At 41.2% G+C, this 20,612-nt stretch overlaps 2 protein-coding genes across 2 annotated transcripts; one reads left to right on the top strand and one right to left on the bottom strand.

Annotated features, from left to right (window-relative positions):
- Positions 1 to 5,331, top strand: notum1b (notum, palmitoleoyl-protein carboxylesterase b). The gene is made up of 11 exons (XM_026359201.1): positions 1 to 691; positions 1,579 to 1,631; positions 1,794 to 1,889; positions 2,331 to 2,391; positions 2,664 to 2,722; positions 2,802 to 2,904; positions 2,987 to 3,178; positions 3,266 to 3,363; positions 3,473 to 3,620; positions 3,716 to 3,763; positions 4,006 to 5,331. Exons 1-11 carry the CDS (start codon positions 336 to 338, stop codon positions 4,340 to 4,342), a joined length of 1,551 nt encoding a protein of 516 aa, XP_026214986.1. The 5' UTR covers positions 1 to 335; the 3' UTR covers positions 4,343 to 5,331.
- tmc6b (transmembrane channel-like 6b) lies at positions 5,138 to 19,317 on the bottom strand. The gene is made up of 21 exons (XM_026359196.1): positions 18,949 to 19,317; positions 14,480 to 14,617; positions 13,881 to 14,011; positions 13,391 to 13,558; positions 12,697 to 12,861; positions 12,498 to 12,606; positions 12,296 to 12,380; positions 11,254 to 11,511; positions 10,567 to 10,775; positions 10,287 to 10,431; positions 9,895 to 10,050; positions 9,104 to 9,288; positions 8,901 to 8,991; positions 8,674 to 8,771; positions 8,361 to 8,456; positions 8,191 to 8,266; positions 7,894 to 8,027; positions 6,889 to 7,065; positions 6,668 to 6,746; positions 6,450 to 6,536; positions 5,138 to 5,831 (listed from the first exon to the last, which is right to left on the bottom strand). Exons 2-21 carry the CDS (start codon positions 14,533 to 14,535, stop codon positions 5,817 to 5,819), a joined length of 2,520 nt encoding a protein of 839 aa, XP_026214981.1. The 5' UTR covers positions 14,536 to 14,617; positions 18,949 to 19,317; the 3' UTR covers positions 5,138 to 5,816.
- Positions 19,318 to 20,612: the final 1,295 nt, after the last annotated feature.

Here is a 20,612-nt window from a genome sequence, read left to right on the forward strand (position 1 = left end):
TCGTGCGGACCTGACCCGACAGACAGACACCAATGAACGTGGACTGAAGGACGGAGTTTTACGCGCGCGATGACGCTTGGCTGGATGAAGTGCAGAACAATTTTTGGACTGAAAATGACGCGGGGACTGCTCGTGCCTTTCTAAACCAGGGGTCCGTCACTCGAGGCGCAACGGAGAACTCGACCCTGTGTTCATTCCGCACACCTTGCAAGCGCCATTAATTCTAAAAGGACCCGGTGCGTTTCCAATGAACTTCCCGCCTCTCCATCCACCCTTAGGATGTGCTGATTGTCACTTCGGACCCTCACACGCACGTTTCCCAGTAACTAGTAGTCATGCAGAGCCGTGGTGTGGTGAGACGCTCCTGCCTGCTGCTGCTCTTCATCCACATGAGCGCACCGGTGGAGGCGAGGAGAGTGCGCAGCGGTCGGGCGGAAAGTCGACGGGTGCAGCAGCAGCAGCAGCAGCAGCAGCAGCAGCAGGCTGCGGCGCACAGGGGGCGGGTGGAAGGACCCGAGAGCTTTCCTTTAGACTTCACCGCCGTGGAGGGAAACATGAACAACTTCATGGTGCAGATTAAGAACTTGGCGCAGTCACTGTACCCGTGCTCTGCGCAGAAACTGGACCATGACATGAAGTTGCAGTTTTTGAAGAATGTGTCCGTGACTTGCAACGACGGGTCACCTGCGGGGTAAGAGCGCGAGCAGTGTCCTAACACATGTCACTTTTAAATCGTAGCCTTTGTTTTGTACATGGAGGACTTTTGTTAAATGAAGGCGCAGAGACTCAGCTTCTCCCTCCAGTCCGTCCTACTGGGGGGTTCAGTCTCCTGCCCTTCATTCCAATGTCTCTCCGGATGTGACCAAAATGGATCAAAGGACCAGATCAGAGAGAGCTTCAACATGCGCGTTCATTACTTTATTTAATAGGATGGATCCATTAATCCTAGCCCGTTATAAAACTAAACAGATAAAGAAAAGGTACAAATCATTTTTACGGTTTTTGGTCATAAAACCTGACAGGTGGCCAAAAATAAGCCAAGTAAACACATCTCAAACATGTCACATCGTTTACTCACAGACAGATGAATAAATCAGACTTGATTTGTGCTTAAATCATCATTTTCATCATCTTTGAATTATTATTATTGCTCATTTCTTTTCCTTCATCTTTGATTGTGCGCCGTTGTCAAAACATCAGGTGGGTTAAAGGTCAACTTGTTGCCTTAGGTAGTGCTGTGCTGATTACTCTGAGGGTTGTGGACATTTTGTCGGAGCTGCTCAGGACATTGTCTGCAGCAGTAAGTGTAGGCTGTAACATCACTGCACCACCCTCTTTAATAAGAAGTAGTTAAGTCATCTTGACCTTTAGTCACTTTGAAGTTCTGGGTGCTCGATGATTACAAACACCCGAGCTGGAAAAGTGTGAGTGTCTGCTGCCAACAGCACGATGGGGGTTTTTTTTTAGCTTTTAAACACGCACAGAGAGTTTCTGTGGTGCGTGTGAGTCTCTGCATGTGTGTTTGCACCGTGCATGACAAACGCAAACACATTCACAGTGATTTGTTTTCTCGTGCAGGTACTACATCAAGGAGTCCAAAGGCAGCAAGAGGTGGCTGCTGTTCCTGGAAGGTGAGAGCTGTGACATGAACCTGACGAAGAGCATCACGGAGACATCTCTGGATCCTGTAGCCATTTACAAGCTTCTGTGTGTGTGTGTGTGTGTGTGTGTGTGTGTGTGTGTGTGTGTGTGTGTGTGTGTGTGTGTGTGTGTGTGTGTGTGTGTGTATTCAGGTGGATGGTACTGCTTCAACAGACAGACCTGTGACAGCAGGTATGAGACCATGAGGGAACTGATGAGCTCCACCAAGTGGCCACAAACCAGAAGAGGTACCAGCACAGACTGAAGTCTATCCACGAACACACAGAGCGTCACACAGCTTCTGAAAACCTCTGCTCCGTCACACAGAGCTTTGGCTTTACCCCGTAGGAAAACAGATTTCCTCAGTATGAATGAGATTAAACAGTTTGTGTTTCCACTTCAGCTGAGTTTTGATTTATTTAAAAAAAAGTGATTTCCCTCCAGACATCAGGGACAGCCTTGTTTGTTTAGGACTCACTCCTCACTCCACCAAACTCTGAGTTCATTTTACACACTGTGTGAAAACTGAAGTAGAAACACACACACGTTAAAACACACAGTAGAACAGTTCAAGTGTTGTGAATGTTGGTTGATTAAAGCATTTGAATCTCTTTTACCTTTATGGAAACCTTTGGACTTCCCGGAGGACATTTGTCCATAAAGTAAACGTCCTCTGTTTTGCTTTACAGGTACAGGAATTCTGTCCCCTCAGCCGGAGGAAAACCCTCACTGGTGGAACGCCAACATGGTGTAAGAGCTCCTATTTACCATCTTTCTTTTTAAAATGTTTTTTTTTACCACGCCTCTGGTTTTTCTCATTTCCTCTGGAGGAGCCACAGAAAGTCTATTAAGTAAGAAAACTTCATTTCAGTGTATTCTGTGAGATGTCACACGTCAACTCTTTACTTTTAGAGTACTTCCATTCTGATATCACTTCCTTTACTTTCAGTATAAGTTATGTTTATCTGTATACGTGTCCTAAAGCTGCTCTGATGGTCAGTGCTGCTGTCTCCGTCCTCCAGGTTCATCCCGTACTGCTCCAGCGACGTGTGGAGTGGAACCACCCCGAAGACAGATCACAGTAGGACACAACAAACAAGGACACTCACTGTGTGACTTCTGATGCAGTTCGATGTTATTGAATGACTTTCTTTTTCCAGGTGATTATGCATTCATGGGCTCTCTGATCATTAAGGAGGTGGTGAACGAGCTGCTGACTAAAGGTCTGGACAACGCCAAGGTTCTTCTTCTCGCAGGAAGCAGGTCAGGCCAGCACATATACTGTGTGTGTGTGTGTTGCCTACTGCATGTACAGGATAATCACTCAGTTGCGTTCTGTTTCCAGTGCGGGCGGTACAGGTGTGCTGGTGAACGTGGACCACGTAGCAGAGCAGCTGCAGTCACAGGGCTACAGGGGGGTGCAGGTCAGGGGCCTGGCTGACTCCGGATGGTTCCTAGACAACAAACAGTACAAATTCACGGACTGCCTGGACACCATCAGCTGTGCCCCTACTGAGGCCATAAAGAGAGGAATCAGGTAAGATAAAGAAGGATTCATTGATTCATTAATCGATCGATTAGTGGATGGTTATAGGCGTTAAGGTCCTTTGCTGTTGTTGAGCAGATACTGGGGTGGACTGATGCCAGAAAGCTGCAGACAGGCTCACGTTGGAGAAGAGTGGAACTGTTTCTTTGGATATAAAGTCTACCCCACATTAAAAAGTGAGTACCAACAGCCCCCGAGCTTCTCCACGAGGCCAACACAGACAATTAAGACAGAGGTGTGGTGGATCGTTTAAAGTCTCACCCCTATGAGTCCTGTTCTGTCCAGGCCCTGTGTTTGTGGTGCAGTGGCTGTTTGACGAGGCCCAGCTGACAGTCGACAACATCCACCTGACGGGACAACCCGTCCACGAGGGCCAGTGGAGGTACATACAGACCCTGGGACAGGAGCTGAGGAGCACGCTCCATACTGTACAGTAAGAAATGCACTCACACACACACACAGACACACACAAGATGAACTGTTGTATGTTTTGTTTTGGTCACAGTGTGTTTGTGTTTTTAATGGCAGGGCCATGTTTGCTCCAGCTTGTCTGTCACACGAGCTCATTACTAGAACGTGAGTAAAGAACATTTGTTCATCCACAAAGCTTCATCAGTGTGATGCAGATCAGCATTGATTGATTAACCCATACTTCACTGTTTCTGTGCCTTTCTTAAACCATTACATGTGAATAAATATGTAAAACTACTCTACATTCATTATGATGACAGTGATTTGCAGTTGTTCTCAAACATCAACATTGAAAAGTGTGCTGAGAAAAACATCCTCCCACATCACGTGTCTCCCTGTCCCCGCAGTCACTGGATGGACATTCAGGTGAAAGGTACCTCCCTTCCCAGAGCCCTCCACTGCTGGGACCGCAGCCTCCAAGACAACCTCCATGTCAACAGCAGTCACGGCTCCCACAGCCACCAAAAGGCCCCACCTGTGAGGGGTTGCCCTCTGCATTTGATCGACAGCTGCCCGTGGCCTCACTGTAACCCCTCCTGCCCCACTATTCGCGACCAGGTGACGGGACAGGAGATGAATTCTATCCAGTTCCTCAAGCACATGGGCTTTGACGTGCAGAAGATGGCTCAGCAGCAGGGGATGGACCCCAGGAAGCTACTGGGCATGCTCAACAATGGGAACTGAGTCACACGATACTATAAACGTCAGTAAGCCGTTCTGCAGAGACGAGAAGGTGCCGAGAATAAAGTGACAACGAAACTGTTGGTTCTGCTAACAACGAACAAAACTAACAGCATTTCAAAAGCTGAACGACTCAAAGACTTTTTTTTTTTCAAGCTGTGAGTCAAACACAATCAAACCAGAATGTTTGAGCTGTTCAAACAACATGTGGGATCACATGCTCCTTGTTTTAACATATAGATATATTATTGTGAGGTGTACACAAACACAGTGAGCATGTGTGTATACACAGTAAATATGTACTGTATTATGTGTATATGCAGTTAAAACTTTCATGGTGGTCGACTAAATGGTCTTTAGAGTTTGTTTCACAGGGTTCTGATGCTCTCGACTCTGAAAATCCATCTTGGGTGCTGCTGTTTCTACTCAACACCAAATATGCTGCTTTTTCTCATTTTGGAAAAATTATTTAATGGGTAATATTTACTAATAAGAAAACGGTACAAAGATAAATACTTTGTTTTCAGGCCACTGTAAAGCGCTTGTATATTTATTTTTATACGGAACATATCTTTTATATATTTTATAGTCCAATTCACTTAAGTTAGTGTCACAATGTCGCCATACGTTTTACTTTTTATTTGCATGTTTGTTTTAAAAAAAAACAAAAACAAAACTATGCTTTTAGACAAATTGTGTCCACAGTGTTTGTTAGTCTGTTGATTTTGTAATACATGTTCTTGTGTTGTAGCAGAATCCACTCTTAAAATATTAAATAAATACAAATACATACTCAGATGATAAAAACATAATTTAATTACAAAACTATGACAATACAGTTGCAGTCAACACTAAAAGAAATACTCACAAATCAAAATTAAAAAACAACTATTGTGACTGCTGTCATGCCCGCACACCCACACCATCCAAAGTCTATCTACAACATACATCCTGATAAGATCATTTTTAAAATTTTAGTATGAAAAAAAAAACAAAACCCAGACAAACAACAAACGCTTGTTACCAGAGATAAAAATACAAACAATTTGTTCACAGTTGGTATAAAAGTGCTTCTATGAGAGATTACCGGTGTCAGTTTAACGTTTTCTGTTCCCTTGTGTTTTCTTGCATTCAGATGTCTTCTGTGTTATTGTGTCTTTTCTCAGGTCTGCTAGGCTGTTGTCCTGTCTAACAGCTAACTAACTTTTGCTTTATTTTAATTTTTTATTTTGAGTTAAGGCATTACATCTACATACAGTAATTCAGAAAGAAGAAATCTTGTGTCACCTGATATGTCCTTGCTCACCTTCGCTAGTAAATAATGCAGCAATTAAAATTACAGTCGACTTCAAAATCTACCCGATACATAACACATGTGATTCTGTTCATCTGTGTTCCAGTTATATCCCTAGTGGTTAAAGAGTTTACAGGCACTTATGATCACAGACCAGACGTTTGTTAGTGGAGGTTGTGTGTGTCAACAGCTTGTGTCCTGCAGAGGAAGAAAAGACAGAGGTTGTTAGAGGGAGTAAGATGTATAGATCATATGTAAAATAATAATCTAAACAACGATAAATAAAAACAGATAACAGCTAAAACACCAGGAATTCTAACTGCAGCAACTGTGTTTTTGCTTTTGGCCACTTGATGGAAGCAGAGACGAGTTGTGAAGATTATCACTGACACATCATTACCCTAAAAGTTCAAATGGCCAAGTGGTTAACAAGCAGTTGTTTATTTTACATATGCATCAGTCACAACAGAACAACATTATTGTTCATTTGGAGTCGGATTTCTGTTTCCTTTTAGCGATAGTTTTACCTGCTACATGTTTAAGAGCTGGCCACTGACTTTGTCTGTGTATTGAGCAGGTAGTAAAGCTGGGTCTTGAGAGTGAACCAAACAGAAAACTAAATAATGAGCTGAAACAAAGCTCAACAGGACTGACGGAGCTGCAGATTTAAGTGATAATTCTTTGTAGGTTCATCACTAAAAGTGACATGCTTCACAATGTCCTGGGTTAGGGTTAGTTAGGGTTGGGGTTTTCCTTTTTTTTTTTTTTTAATTAAAAAAATATAAAACATTTCTTCTAGCCACTTTAAAAGCTGACCTGACGTCTGAATCTTCGAGTGGGAGTTCGCTTTTGCTCATGGATGGACTGGAGGCGAGTGATCAGGAACTTTTTATCTTCTCCCTCCTGGGAAGAAAGATTAAACAGGGAAGGTAAACCAGATTCATACTGAAGCTTAAGATTATACTTTAACATTTCAGTCTGTTTCATGGTTGGTGAGAAACAGAAAGTGGTAAGTTATGTATGTAATGTCTTACGTTTTCTATCTGCTCCTGTAGCAAACTGATGATCTTCCTTTGACCGTCCACCACCTGACTGTGGAAGTAGATGACGATCCTGGACAGACATTGAGGATCAAATCAATACAACCAGCACTTCACAACAGATGATCAACACTGATCTCAATAACAAGTCTGATAATGTAGACAAAACACACCGATTCTGGTCCACCCTGCTGCAACTGTGTTTGTGTACTCACAGAAAAATGCCTGCTCCCACAAACAGGAACATAGGGTTTTCCACCAGGAAGGCATGGGCCCTGGCCAGTACAGCCAGTTTGGGATTATCTTTTTCCAGCTGTTCCATTAAGCGTTTTCCTGCCTGGAACATTGTTTTGAGTCCACGGAATGGGCCGCATGATGAGGAAGGTGTGATACTGACAACAGACAGATGTTAAGACTGTATTTTTCTCTTCATCATTTAGGATGGTAACAGAACAAAACACTGCTTTAACTTAAGGATTTGATTATGTAAAGCATATAAGAGCTCCCAGTTCAAATGGCTAACCCGCATTTGGACACACCAATCACTTCATTATAGTGAAGGGACACATGATACATGTTCAGTTACTCTAAAAGTCAGTTTTATTGCTTAATGAATTTTAATAACTTAATCTTTTTCATTTAATGACTAAAATGCCTAAATACTCTAACACACATACACATCACCAGATGCTGGTGCTCTCTACTGCCAGACCTGCCAGCTGTCTTCACTTCCTGTTTTGTTAGCTATGTTCTGCTTTCAGCAAGTGAAATGCATGCTGAAGTGGATTCAGGACATGTGACTGACTTGGCCAGGTGATTGACTACACTGGACTTGATTCTTTCATGACACATCTTGACTGTTTCATGTCAAAACATTTGGGTTGATGTACAGACCCAAAATGAAGAAAATTGTACTGTTGAAAAAATTGTTTTCACAATGCAATCTAGGAGGTGGCCAAAATAAACTACCAGGTTTGCTATTTGATTGGTCAGTGGCATTGCATTGTGGAAAAGGTGGAGCCCACAGTTCCAAATTAACAACACAGTGGTGTCACTGAGCTAAACAAGAAGGCTTTTGTTTTTTTTTCCAAAATAGTGCTACATGAACATGGCTGTCAGCTTAGGTTGACTGGACCGAGGGAAACTGGTCACAGGGAATTGATTTAAATCACTGTGACATACTTTGCGACAAAAACAACTGTGTGTGTGCAGACAAGTACCTCCACATGGTGTAAGTGACACAGACAGAAGCACCAAGGAAGGAGGGGAAGCAGAGGAGAGTGATGAAGACGGTGGTCATCTGGCTGACTCTGTATGGCTTCCTGGGAGCCTGACAGTTGACCATTACACTGCCCTGTTAAGAAAAAGGTTGTCACTTCCATCAGGAACTTAATGACGAGACAGTGAAAGCTAACAAATCCCGAAAATCACCTAGTTGAGAATAATTTATAAATTAGTTTTGTTTTCACTTTTTTTAGTTTTATTCTGTACATTTCAATAAAGAGTTATTAAAGTACCATTTTAATGTAGAAGAGCAGCCAGAGTTTGACAATCTGCACTGCAGGGAGGAGCGGAGTGAAGAGTACACCCATCCTGAAAAACACAATATTCATTCTGACATTACTCATAAACCAATTGGGCTGATGTGGCAGTGACTGTGTGAACATCTTAACAGTAAGTTCTGTACCAGGCTAGTGTCTGTCCATAGATTAGTTCAAGGACATTCCTAGCAATATCAAACACTGGTTTCCTCCTCCTCTTCAGCACTTTCTCCGAGAACAATCTGCAGAACAAAGGAAACATTATGTAGTTTAACAGAATACAATAAATAAAAGAAAGAAAAATAAAAATAGCAACAGAGAAATTTTAAGTCAGTTTTAGTGCCAAATGTTATTATTGAAAATAAATACATTTTAGAAAAAACAAAAACAACTAAAACCATCAATTTCAATTTGACAGTAATTACAGAGAGCCTAGAAATCAATGAATGACCGACCCACCTCCAAAGAAACTCTCCAAACAAGGTGTCCAGTACAGTGAAGATGAAATCCATTAGTAGGAAGCGATAAAGCTCCTGACCAACAAAACTCTCCCAGCACTGAGGGCAATGTTGTGAAAATAGCATAGAGTAACACAATGAGCAACATAAACTCAAACAGTCAAACAGACAAACAATGTCTTCCCTATTGGTATGAAAGTAAAAATGATGTCTCAGCATTCATATTACCGTCAAGCCAATACTTTGAGGTTCGGCAGCCACTCGACCCAGCCAGTGGTGACAGAGGACACCAAGTACGCTCACTTTCAACATCAAGTTCCTATAAAACACATGGACCACAAACAAGTTGACAACAACATTGATCTGTTCTTCACTTTCTAACACACAAACATTAACTCTTTGCTTGCATAATGCAGTCCCTCTGCTCATACCTGCCTATGGCAACATATGTGCCTACAGAAGGTGATTCATATTCTTCAATCCAAGCTGCAAGGTTGAACAGGCCAGGCAGCAGCAGGTTGATGAGCGACACGACCACAGGGAGAGCCAGCAGCTTGGCCTCATCCAACAAGGGGTTTTTGTTGACATCTACATTACGAGAACTTTGCTGGAGGTTCTGTGAGGACGAAGTGAAACCCAATGACATGTAAGTCTTCAGAGCTTAGTTTGGAACTAGCTCGTGTGATCTTTAAATGTTACATGATTGTTTAATTAATTCTTGGTAATTTTGCTCCTTGTAACTATGGGCAGCATTGCTTTGAGCAACCATGTGTAATTTCCACAACCACTAGGAATTGCCCATTTATTTATTTTACTTTATTGATCCCCTTGGGGAAATTGTGGTTGAACAGCTGCCAGACAGTACTGTGTCGGTGAAACTATGGGGTTTTGGTGTCTTGTCAAAGGCAAGTAGCCAGGAGGAACTGGGAATCGAAACACTCACCCTGGGGTTCGTAGGTGACTGCTTTACCTAGTTACTACTGTTCAGGTGTTACAAAGACAGCAGTAAAAGATGTTTAGCTACTGTGTGACTCTTCTATGGAGTGCAGAAGCCAAATAGTAGATATTTGATACATAATATGAAAACAAAAGTACGGCAGCCAACAGGGTAGCATAACCAGAGTATAACAAGAGGATAACAAGTTTGTGTGAGTATCCAATGATAAAATGTTTGCTAGTTCATAAGGTTTTGATGTTGGATCCTGGAAGAACACCGCCTCACCTGGTGCATGTGCTCACAGAAGTAGTAAATGCCAAAAACACATGCAGTGGTGCTTGCAATGCAGATAGTCCATGCCACACCATTGGCCATCAGTCTCCACAGCTTCTGACACACAGTAGTGTTGATGTCTCTCTGTTTCACCTCTGCCAACAGCTCCTGCAGAAAGGGAATTGAGATGTGATGATGTGAGGGAGAAAAGGTTGAGTTATGTGCAGAGACGACAGATACTGAGAGGGAGGGACAAAGTCAACGGGATCAACTATGTGACAGAAGTAAGAGGAGGATGTGATTTACATTTACATTTAGTCATTTGGCAGACGCTTTTATCCAAAGTGACTTACAACTGAGGAACAAGGCAAGCAAAAAATCTAAGTCAAGGAGAAAACATGTACCTGGATCTGGGTGCAGATATTTTCAGACATGAGTTTGACAGAGGTTTCTCGGATAACCTTGAAGTCCCAGGAGCAGAAGACTTTCATGGCCAGAATACTCTGAGATTTATCGATTCGGAAGCTCTGACCAAATGACTTTGACATGCTTTTGAGAGATTAAATATAAAAATGCATTGTTAAAAACAAAACAAAAACAAACAAAAAAAAAAAACAGAATTTGAGGCAGAATGTTTTTACATTTAGAGCTGCTGTAAAGAGATTTTCTTAAATAACACTGTACCTGTAGACAAGGATTATACAAGTGATAAATAAGGCCATTCCTATGGTGAAGAAGTATGCAAGTGGCATATTGTACAGGAGGTGTCTCGACAGACAGTCTGGGCTGGTTCCATTGGGAATATACTGCATTCCACCATCAACCCTGCAGCTCCCACGTAGTGTGTTGTTACAATAGTATCCATAGTACATCACAGTGCCTGAGAAATAGCCCTGAGATAAAAATAAAAAAACAGAGAGGCAGTTTAGCTTAGCTTTCAGTTAGCTGCTTAGCATTTAGCTCCTACAGCAAATAAAGTCAAAGAGGAAAAAACAACAATATATAAACAACAATATATTGCAACTACGATCGGCATCATATCTACTGCATAATACACATTAGTATGTGTTGAATTCTCACTGGATTTCAAACTAATCATCACAAAATGATGCTTGTATGTACTAAAAGGTTTTCTAGTGTGAAGCAGATGTCATTCTTTACAGTGCAGGTCAAATGTCCAAGAGAAGCAAAAAAGTAAACAGGGACTTTATTTCAAGCTATTTAAAGATGCCTTTGTCAATGGGAACTCATCACATGCATCTAAATATTCTGATCACACATCAAGAAAGTGGCAAGATTTGTCTTAAAATTTAATTAAATTAAAACCTCTTAGTTTGTTGCAATTACTTGTCACCACAGTACACAGCTTACCGCTCCTGTGACAAGCTCTAGTCCATTGAAAGAACGCCTGTAAACGGGCGGCACTGGAGGGTGCACTGCCTGAGGCAGCACCAAGAAAGCACCAGTCACTAGGAACAGGAAGAGGTTGAAGAAGAGCAGGGTCTTAAGAAACAGGAAGTATGAGAGTACTCCGGTGCCGAAACGCCCGCTCACTCTTTTAAGTGCCATTTGCCACAGCTGGAGAGAGTGGAGGAAGGACAGCCAGCTGTACCAACTTCGTCTCATAGCCTAAGAGTAGACATTTTGGGATATCAGAGACATATATTATATACTGTAATTCTGTGGAGTGGGGTACCCATGTTACCCATAGACAGATTTTATCCTGGACAATTCTCGTTTTCAAGAATGTAGGTTCTAAATGCAAACCATCTGATAACAAGTATAAACAATGCTCAAAGTCCATAACTGGCCATTTTCATTATGCTGTTCGCTGTCCCCACCCGCTCTTAGGTTAGCTGTCGCTGCTCTAGTCACACTGTAGGAAAAAACTAATGCAAATAAACTTTGTACACATTTATTTATGGTTTCATTTTTGGTGGAAACATCTTTAGGTCTCACTCTCAGAGTCATAAAATGTCCTGTCTAACAACACCTACAAGAAATACCAACTAAAACCCACTGACAGCCTTAAAGAAGGATGTCTTTTGTGTGTTATTGTTTCTATAGTTTGAGAGACTTCATTTATTTATTCATATGTCTTTAATGACTTCAATTTAATCATTCAATTCATTTTATCATAATTTTAATAAAACTAATAACAGGAAGAAGGATGAGAATATTTTATGTAGACAGATTGGTTGATGATTAGACTTCCCACTGTGTGCAAAGGGCAAAGCTTGGTCCTCACTTTACCGCCTGTCAATTGATAACTACAACTAAGGTGTGGACCTTGGAGGTCACTAGACAAAAAACACCGGCACAGTTTTTAAGATGAACTCAACGTTTTAATAAGGCGACATAAATATAGAAAGCAGAAAATACGAAGATGTTTCTGGTGGTATAAGTAACTCACACATATAATGCGATCTTTGAGGTGACTGCAACAGGTGATCTGACTGCTGGATTTTATCTGACTCTCGGTGCCCAATGCTAAACTCCTGTAAACAGACAAACAAGGGAAATTCAGACATATTCACAATCATATTCATAGACTAAAAAAAAACACAATTAATCTAAATCTCACTAATGAAACAGAGGAGAAGGACCACAGGTACCTCAGTTCACTCTTCTCAGAAATGCTGAGAGGCATCGCCCTGAGCATTCGCACTCTATCACCCACTGACAGGTTACGCAGGTTGTTCACTAAACGGTCTTTTTTACTCACTGTAACGCAAACACACAGATTAGGTTAAGTTACATTGTGAAACACTGTACTTGTCAAACAGATTAGTCTATATTCTACTGTCTTTTCACCTTCTCCACCCTCTGCGTCTGTACCATCTGCCTCCACGCCGTACCCTCGTATGCTTGGTCGGGCAGATCGAGAGAAGTCTCGAATGGAGGGTCTGCTCTGCCTGCTTCTCCGAAGCTGCATAGTCCTGTTGTAGTACTGAGAGATGATGGCTCCCCTGCTGCGGCCTGACAGAGAAGGGCGATATGACTGTTCAGACATGAGATTTTCACCATTTACTGCCTTCATGTTTAGCCAGGTTCTGCAATTTAAGCTTTAAGTTTTATCATCTCTATTTTGTACGTAGGTTTGAATGAAAAGACATCTTGTGACAAAAAAATTACAAAAAAATTCCAGATCTGCATCAGCATTCAAATCTGAACATGTAAAAGACAATACAAAAATATGCCGTCCATGGTCAATGTCTTAGCTGCTAAGCAAATGGGTGACAGGAAGATGACAGACAAACTACTTCCCTGTGAAACTCCCCTAATCTACAACAGTCTGTTTTTTTAGCTCACCATCCTAAACAGAAACTTGCTGTCGGTTGGTTAATAATAGTACTATTAAGTAGTTTTTACAAGATCAACTATATGCAGTACCGACTTGTTTGGGGGTAATCAATGTAAAAATGCTGCAAATCTGTATCAAGAACAGTAATACTCTGTAGTTCTAACTCTGTGTATCCTGTCCTCTCTTAGCTTCTACAGGACCCACCGATAGTGCGACTTGGCATGGAGGACAGAATCTTCAAGGTGGCTGAGGACCAGCGTTCATCCAAGAGGGGGTCGGCCTGTGTTTCATCAGTCTCCCATTCCATATCATTTCCACCCTGATTTCGTTCCCCAAAGTCATGACCAGGGCTGGACAGATAGGCCACATTGTCTATGGAATAAAAACATAAAAAAAAAAAAAAACAACATAAAAATTGTTGATACTGCTGGACTAAATCCAGAAACATTTTTAAAATAACAGGTTTTGACTAGTAATATTAGATACATGACAAACAAAAATTATTGGAGGTATTGACACTATTTTGCTCCTGTTTACTCAAAAGATAATCCTTTTGTACATTTAGAGACCATGTCACGATAATAGTGACAATATTTTGGCTTATCAGAATATTTATACCATATTCAGATAATACCTAGCTCTTGTAGAAATTCTACAGGTACAGATGTGTTGTTATGTATGAGCTGTCAAATACCTCGACCTTCTTCATCCAGTTCTCTTTGCAGCTGCTGCAGCTCGAAGGCATCAGACATTCCTTCATCCTGACTGTGCTCAGCTATGAGCTGGTAAAATGAATCATGAACAACGTCTTCATCCGCTGGGCTTCTAACGGAGAGGACATCAACATAAGTCCAGATGGAAAAAAACAGAAGGAGGTAATACAGATATAACCAGGAGGCCTATGCTGCCTCCTCTGCAATCCTACTCCTCAAACAGTTTTGAGGAGTAGGATAGTAGGCTAGTTTCCTTTGACTAAACTCTATTAGTACTGTCACAAGGATAGCACAGAAAGTATGCTGCACGAAGGAAAATCTGGTCTGTACAGTTTTGAAAAGGTAACATTTTTACAAACTGTATGTGTGCAGACAATACACATTATGATCTGTGTTCCCTTTTAGAGTCAAACAAGACATCAAAGAGCACAGCTAATACTGTCATCACTGTTCCACTTTCACAGCCTTTGCATGCTAAGCAGCGCAAGGTGAGCTGAAAACTGGAAACAGAAAAGTACACAGAGAAACAACAAGATACAGGAAAAGGGAGGAACTTAACACAGGGAGGGCTCAGACATACTCTAATCCAGCTTCCATGAGGGGGTGGTTCAGGGTAAAGTTAACATGTTGAGCCATGCTTCGTCTCCCCTGACAGGGGATCACAGCCTCACTTGTTCAGACCTGCACTCCACCCACACCATGGTGTTTGTTCTTCTACCTGGGAGGGAAGGGGAAAAGCAGGAAGAGGTTGGTAATCAGTGGGTTGGAGGTAAAGTGAAACAAATGCCAGCATATCTTTCTGGAATCTAGTCATGTTACTGCCTGTCCTGTGCACAATTTAACTGCACTACTAATAATGTACTACTAATAATAAAGGTATATACTAGGTAAACAGCTGTCAACATTCAGTGGCCTTTAATGCATAAAGCAAGTCAAAAACGGCTCATGAAGATGTCATGAGGAATTACGTAATTCAGACTCATGACAGCTCCATTGTGGCACTGCTTGTGACGAGGACCGGGGTGAGAGTCAGATGGTGCAGTGTCACCACTGAAATGAATATTCATGGATGCAGACAGAATCATGCATTGTTAGAGGTCACAGTCAGAGTGTGTCATATGGGACATTTAGAAAGAGAGAGGAAGAGAATTAGGAAGAGTGGTGGTTCCTGTTTGTGCATTTTAAAAGCCGAAGACCCAAGTGAGCTGCACATGTCCCATTTAAAGTATAATCACAGTGATGTGTTTAGGAATGAATCCAGATTTTCATTAGTAACCAATAAACCCCTAGACCTGACTATACAACTCTGTTGTGGTGGAGCAGAGCAGTGGAAACATAAAACACAGCTATAAACTAAACTAAAGCTATAACTTTAAATTTAGCTCTTAGAAACTGCTATAAAAAAAACAGCTGACCTGTACATAATTAGACCCAATCCAAAGTGTGACCGACCTAAATAGACTTGAACAGAGAATAAACGCAGACAGCAGTGACTATCAGTTAATTACCAAGCAGCCATGATGGAAAAATGCAGCATTATAGCTTAGTAATGGTAACACACCACAGCATCAGAATTAACAACACGCAGCCTTTCAAATCCATTCAGGACCTGGGCAACTGACCCAACCTGATTAGACTGAACAGAATTTGGTACTGGTCAGCCCAGATCAGTTCTCAAGTCCTTCAAACCAAATGGACCTGTAAAAACCTCTGTGGACCTAATGTGAACCTTTATCACTATCAATTGTGAAGGGTAAATTAAGGTAGGAGTGTAGGAGGCACTGACATATTAAAAGAGGGGAAACCTGGGTTTTTACTATCAAAGTCTTATCTTGACAACACAGGTTTGAGGAATAGCATTAGGGCCTGAACAAAAAAGTTTCTGATAAAGTGCTGATGTTCACCAGGCTGTAAGGGTCGACTGTGAAGCAAATTGTGTACAAGTAGAAAACATTCAACACCATCACTACCTTCGCCTTGAGTGGTCTAAGGTCAGAAGGGTACAGAAAGAAGGTTCTGTGGACAGATGACAGTGTTATATTTGGCAATTACTGCATAACAACCTTATCCTAGGTAGAGTTATATGGCAAAGCAAATTTATTGCAATACCCTCAGGTAAAAAACTGCACTGTATCCTCTTTATTAGTATTGATACTTGTACTTGTGAAAGTGTTTTAATAAGATTCTCATTTCCTGCGTTGTGTTGTGTGTATGTGCAGAACTCCTTGTAGAGATAGTGGGCGGGTGAACCAGCTGCAGGCAGCTTTTGTAAGAACTTTTGCCCACTGTACATAGCTTAGCTTTCTAAGCAGATGAATAAAGGAAATCTGGCATTATTTAAATTACCTATCTGACAGTCACAGCAGGGTGTTTCAATGGAGCAAACACATCCAACTTGACAACACCTCGCCTCAGTATTGATCATCCATGCACTGAAGTTGAACAGAAAGTGGATCATACAGCAAGACACTAACCTTGAACATACATGCTGTTTTACCAAAGAATGGCTAGGACTGAAGAAATGTAATGTTTCAAAATGGCTATGTCAAAATCTTGACCAGAATCCCACAGAAAAGCTGTAAAACGCCATGAAGCCATTCATGTAAGAAATCCCACAAACATCACATCACATTAGCTATAAGAATAGCTTGGGTAACATTTAACATCATATCCACTTCCTGTTTACAAGCACTTACAACAGACAGTATTTTCCAAACAGCAGTACACATGTCACTCTCAGGATTGAAAACATCCGTTATGCTTCTTAATCATGGGATAGCAAATACAAACTTTGTAATTTTCAGCCCATGTACAAAGATTGTATCTCAGCGCTAAGGATTTAAAACCTTGTAGTAAAAAAGGGTATTTCTTGCATGTACATCTGAGCAGAGCTGCTACTTTGAACCGTTAAACATCCAGCAGCTAAACTAGGCTAAGTACACCATTCAACAAATCCTGAAATTGCACCAACAGAGGAAAAAAAACATACAGTATAAAACCTTGTCTCACCCTGGATACGTCAGAAAAAAAAATCCCCATAAAATGAAATGTTGTTGAACTACTACTTAACAACATTGTAACGCAGTAAGAGGCTTTCTTGCATGTTATATACAGTAGATTATCCACTCATACTCATTGCAAAAGCATAAGAGCTAAAACTATAAGCTATGACATCAAATTTAAAAGTAGGCCTTGTGCATTTATTGTGGGTGCCCTGTAGAAAGTGTACTAGCTGAATAACATACAATAAGTACATGTTCTACTATGTACACTTGCATTAATCTGTGTGTATTTTAGATACAGAACAAATCCAGGGTTTTACTTAGGGTGGGGGTATCTCTGCTTTGCATACATGCAGCTGGGCGTAGCTCTGATTGTCAGCCAACACACTGACTAAAAGAGACTGTGAGAGACTGGTTTAAAAAAAAAAAACTCCCTCTACCACAATGTACCTGAATTCTTCTTCTGAATTATTTTCAAGCCCTGACAATCTCCTGTACACATCTGCTCTTTATTCATTTTTCCCCAAACATCATTTTCTCATTACCTTAAGTTTCCAGGATCACATTACTTTTCCCTTAAGGGTCCATTTCCTATTTCATATGCTTTGTGTTAAACTCTGCCAAGTATAGAAACAAAGGGTTTATATAACACTGTGTAGTTTCAGTCCTAAGTCATTCTTTATATCACTTGACATTCTCGTCATATCTTTTTTTTGTATGCGATTGCTAAAATCAAAGCAGTCCTCTGACACTGTACGAGAAAGACAGAATATCGTGGGGGTGGGACAAGCACTCACACAGCTTGACAGGGTGTCAGATTTGCACGAATGCCAAATAAAATATGCAGAGAAAACAAAACGGAGGATAATGGACAGACGGTGAGTTTAAGTTGGGTTACAAGTTCATTAGAAAACAACATTCCTTCAGAAAAGGAAATGAGTAATAAACAAATGAGGACAAAAATCACAGTACAGCACCAAGACATGCAGAACAGCAATATAATCTACACTATGAAGTAAGCAATATAATTCACAATGAAGTCACCCTAGTCCTCAAACGCTGCTTGACGTCAGATACATGGGCAGGAACTCTCCAGAGGATGAAGCAGAAAACATTTGATCAGTAGATGTGAGTGTGAATCAACAAGCGCAAAAGGAAGGGAGGGTAAAGAAATCTGTTCACACTGACAAGTTTTGAACTACTTCAAGGAAATCGGAGACAACAGAGGCGCAGAGAGGCACAAAGCTACAGTTTCATGGCAACAAGACGTTTTTTAGTATCCTACACTAATATTTTAAGCATCTGAGTTTTACCTCAAAGGGAGGAAGGAATGGCAGGACGGACATGGCTGACACCTGCTATTTTGTATTTCGACACACAGGAAGCTGTTAGAAGTTAGGCATAAACTAAAAACTTAAAATACGAACAGGAGGCTGAGAACCAAAAGTTAACAAAAGAGAAAATGGGAACACCACTCTGCTGTCACTAACACAGCCAGGCATGCATGAACACAATTACAGGGTTCCTGCACACTGAGGTCCATAAAGCTGCATGTCTCTGCGCCTTCTTTCAGAATAAAGAACACTAAATTATAGGCTTAGTGTTGGCTAACTTACACCACAGAAGATTGAAACTCCTGCTTTATGTGGCAGAAAATATCCCTTCAAGTAATAAAGGTCTCACTACAACACACAGTCCTGTATTTGAATGGTGCAGAGCAAAAGCTTTGTCCCTCCGAGCCTCAGCATGTGGCTGAACAAACACACACCTCAGAGTGACACAGGGCAAATAATACAGTTAATTAATGAATAAAAACAGTTGTTGTAGATTAACTAACTAGTTCTCGTAACGTGGTAACTAAACCAGTTAGCTAGTGGCGACCAGCGGCAGGCTGCTAGTCTGTTTCATGGACTTGACAGAAGTTTAAGAAGTTTCCCAAGGTGACAAAAACACGGTTTTCTAAACAGCGAGCTAGTTAAAAAGCTTTTAGTCAAACCTCGAGTTGTGTGTTTGAAGTGTTTTAATGTAGATAAAAGCTTTAACTCACCCTGTCGGAGACAAACTGAGACAAACGGCTCAGTCTCTGCTCGTCACTTACGTTACGTCAGTCAAAATATCCTACACGCGTAGACAGCCGGGGAGAAACCATCGTCTCTGATGGGTTTTGTGTTTCTACTCTTTCTGTGCCAAACAATAAAACTGACGGCTAAACATTTTAATTACACCAAAGCTCCACAATTATATAGTAAATGACCGTGTTACTTTACCAAATAACTGAATCTACTTAGCAGCATTATCCTCCACTCACGACAAGTTAACGTAAATGTGACCCCCAGCAGAGCTGGCACACATGGTTCAGTCCTATTCAGACTTGAACTCCTGTCAGAAAATGTTGCTGAGAACAGGAAATAAAGTTTGTTAAGAGCAATAAACAAGCAGCGTTTCAACGAATTAACATGGAGAAAACACAATAAATAGATAAGACTGTGTCAAGTTGTTTACTTCATCCTACATAAGTGAAAGATCACTATTAAATGTGGACACATTCAACAACATTTCAATACTTTTTACTGAAGACATTTTTCCATGACACAGTTGGAAAAACACGTGTTAATCTTTTCTGTCTATGTAAAGAAAAAAAATGATGAGCATTGACAGTGTGAGAAGTTTAAGTCTAGTCCAATTAGAGAAACATTATAAAGTATAATTGAACATGTTTCCCACTGCTGCTAATTTAGCACACAACTAAACTGAGCAAAAGATACCAGCCTTTCCATGTACATGAAGATCATCTCAGTTTTAAAGCCACCCTATAGAGCTGAAACTAAGTGTGTTGAAATAGCTCACAAGAAATGACGCCCATGCTCATTTTTCGTTTAAAATGGTGTAAGCCTCAAATGTTCTTGTGGTCTATACGAAGTGGGTGCAAAGAGCATTTCTGCTTCATCTTACTCAGACCCATGCATTAGATTGGAACATTAGTTTCCAGATGATTGAACCCTAGGGAAGCCTATCCAGTACTGTCACACACACAGACGTTTGTGTGGTTTTAGAGAAAAAGATGGATAATAACTCACATATTTTAACTTATTTGCTGGTTGCAGCTTCTGATTTAAAACCATTATGTTCATTTACCATTATAATCTAGCCACAGGGGTTGCAAGCCAGTGACTTCTGTACCGGTCCCAAGCCCGGATAAGAGGGTTGCGTCAGGAAGGGCATCCAGATGACTGGGAAACTACAGCAAAAGTTATCAGGGAAACAGGTAGGAAGGTGCTAGGTGTGTCATCTGGAAAGAGGAAAGAAGGTAAAGACACTTGGTGGTGGAATGAGGAAGTACAGGAATGCATCCAGAGGAAGAGGTTGGCTAAAAGGAAGTGGGATGTAGAAAGGACTGAGGAAAGTAGACAGGAGTACAAGGAAGCGCAGCGTAGAGTGAAGAGGGAGGTGGCAAAGGCCAAACAGAAAGCTTACAATGAGCTGTACGACAGGTTAGACACAAAGGAAGGAGAGAAGGACTTGTACAGGCTAGCCAGACAGAGAGATAGAGATGGGAAGGATGTGCAACAGGTAAGCGTGATTAAGGACAGAGATGGAAAGGTGCCAACAACCCAGGAGAGTGTGCAGAAAAGATGGAAGGAGTATTTTGAGACGCTGATGAACGAGGAAAATGACAGGGAAAGAAGGGAGGAAGATGTGGATGTTGTGGAG

The sequence above is a fragment of the Anabas testudineus genome, chromosome 1, assembly GCF_900324465.2.
Source record: "Anabas testudineus chromosome 1, fAnaTes1.2, whole genome shotgun sequence".
Lineage (NCBI taxonomy): Eukaryota > Metazoa > Chordata > Actinopteri > Anabantiformes > Anabantidae > Anabas > Anabas testudineus.

Bases quoted from the DNA above. Each gene is read 5' to 3' on its own strand.
- notum1b (XM_026359201.1), top strand. From the start codon at position 336: ATGCAGAGCCGTGGTGTGGTGAGACGCTCCTGCCTGCTGCTGCTCTTC. The intron at 1,632-1,793 runs GTGAGAGCTGTG...GTGTGTATTCAG, and splicing joins GTGGCTGCTGTTCCTGGAAG to GTGGATGGTACTGCTTCAAC. The intron at 2,392-2,663 runs GTAAGAGCTCCT...TCCGTCCTCCAG, and splicing joins TGGTGGAACGCCAACATGGT to GTTCATCCCGTACTGCTCCA.
- tmc6b (XM_026359196.1), bottom strand. From the start codon at position 14,535: ATGGCTCAACATGTTAACTTTACCCTGAACCACCCCCTCATGGAAGCT. The intron at 12,607-12,696 runs GTGAAAAGACAG...TTTGCGTTACAG, and splicing joins AGACGCAGAGGGTGGAGAAG to TGAGTAAAAAAGACCGTTTA. The intron at 10,051-10,286 runs GTACATGTTTTC...CCCTTTCTGCAG, and splicing joins ATATCTGCACCCAGATCCAG to GAGCTGTTGGCAGAGGTGAA.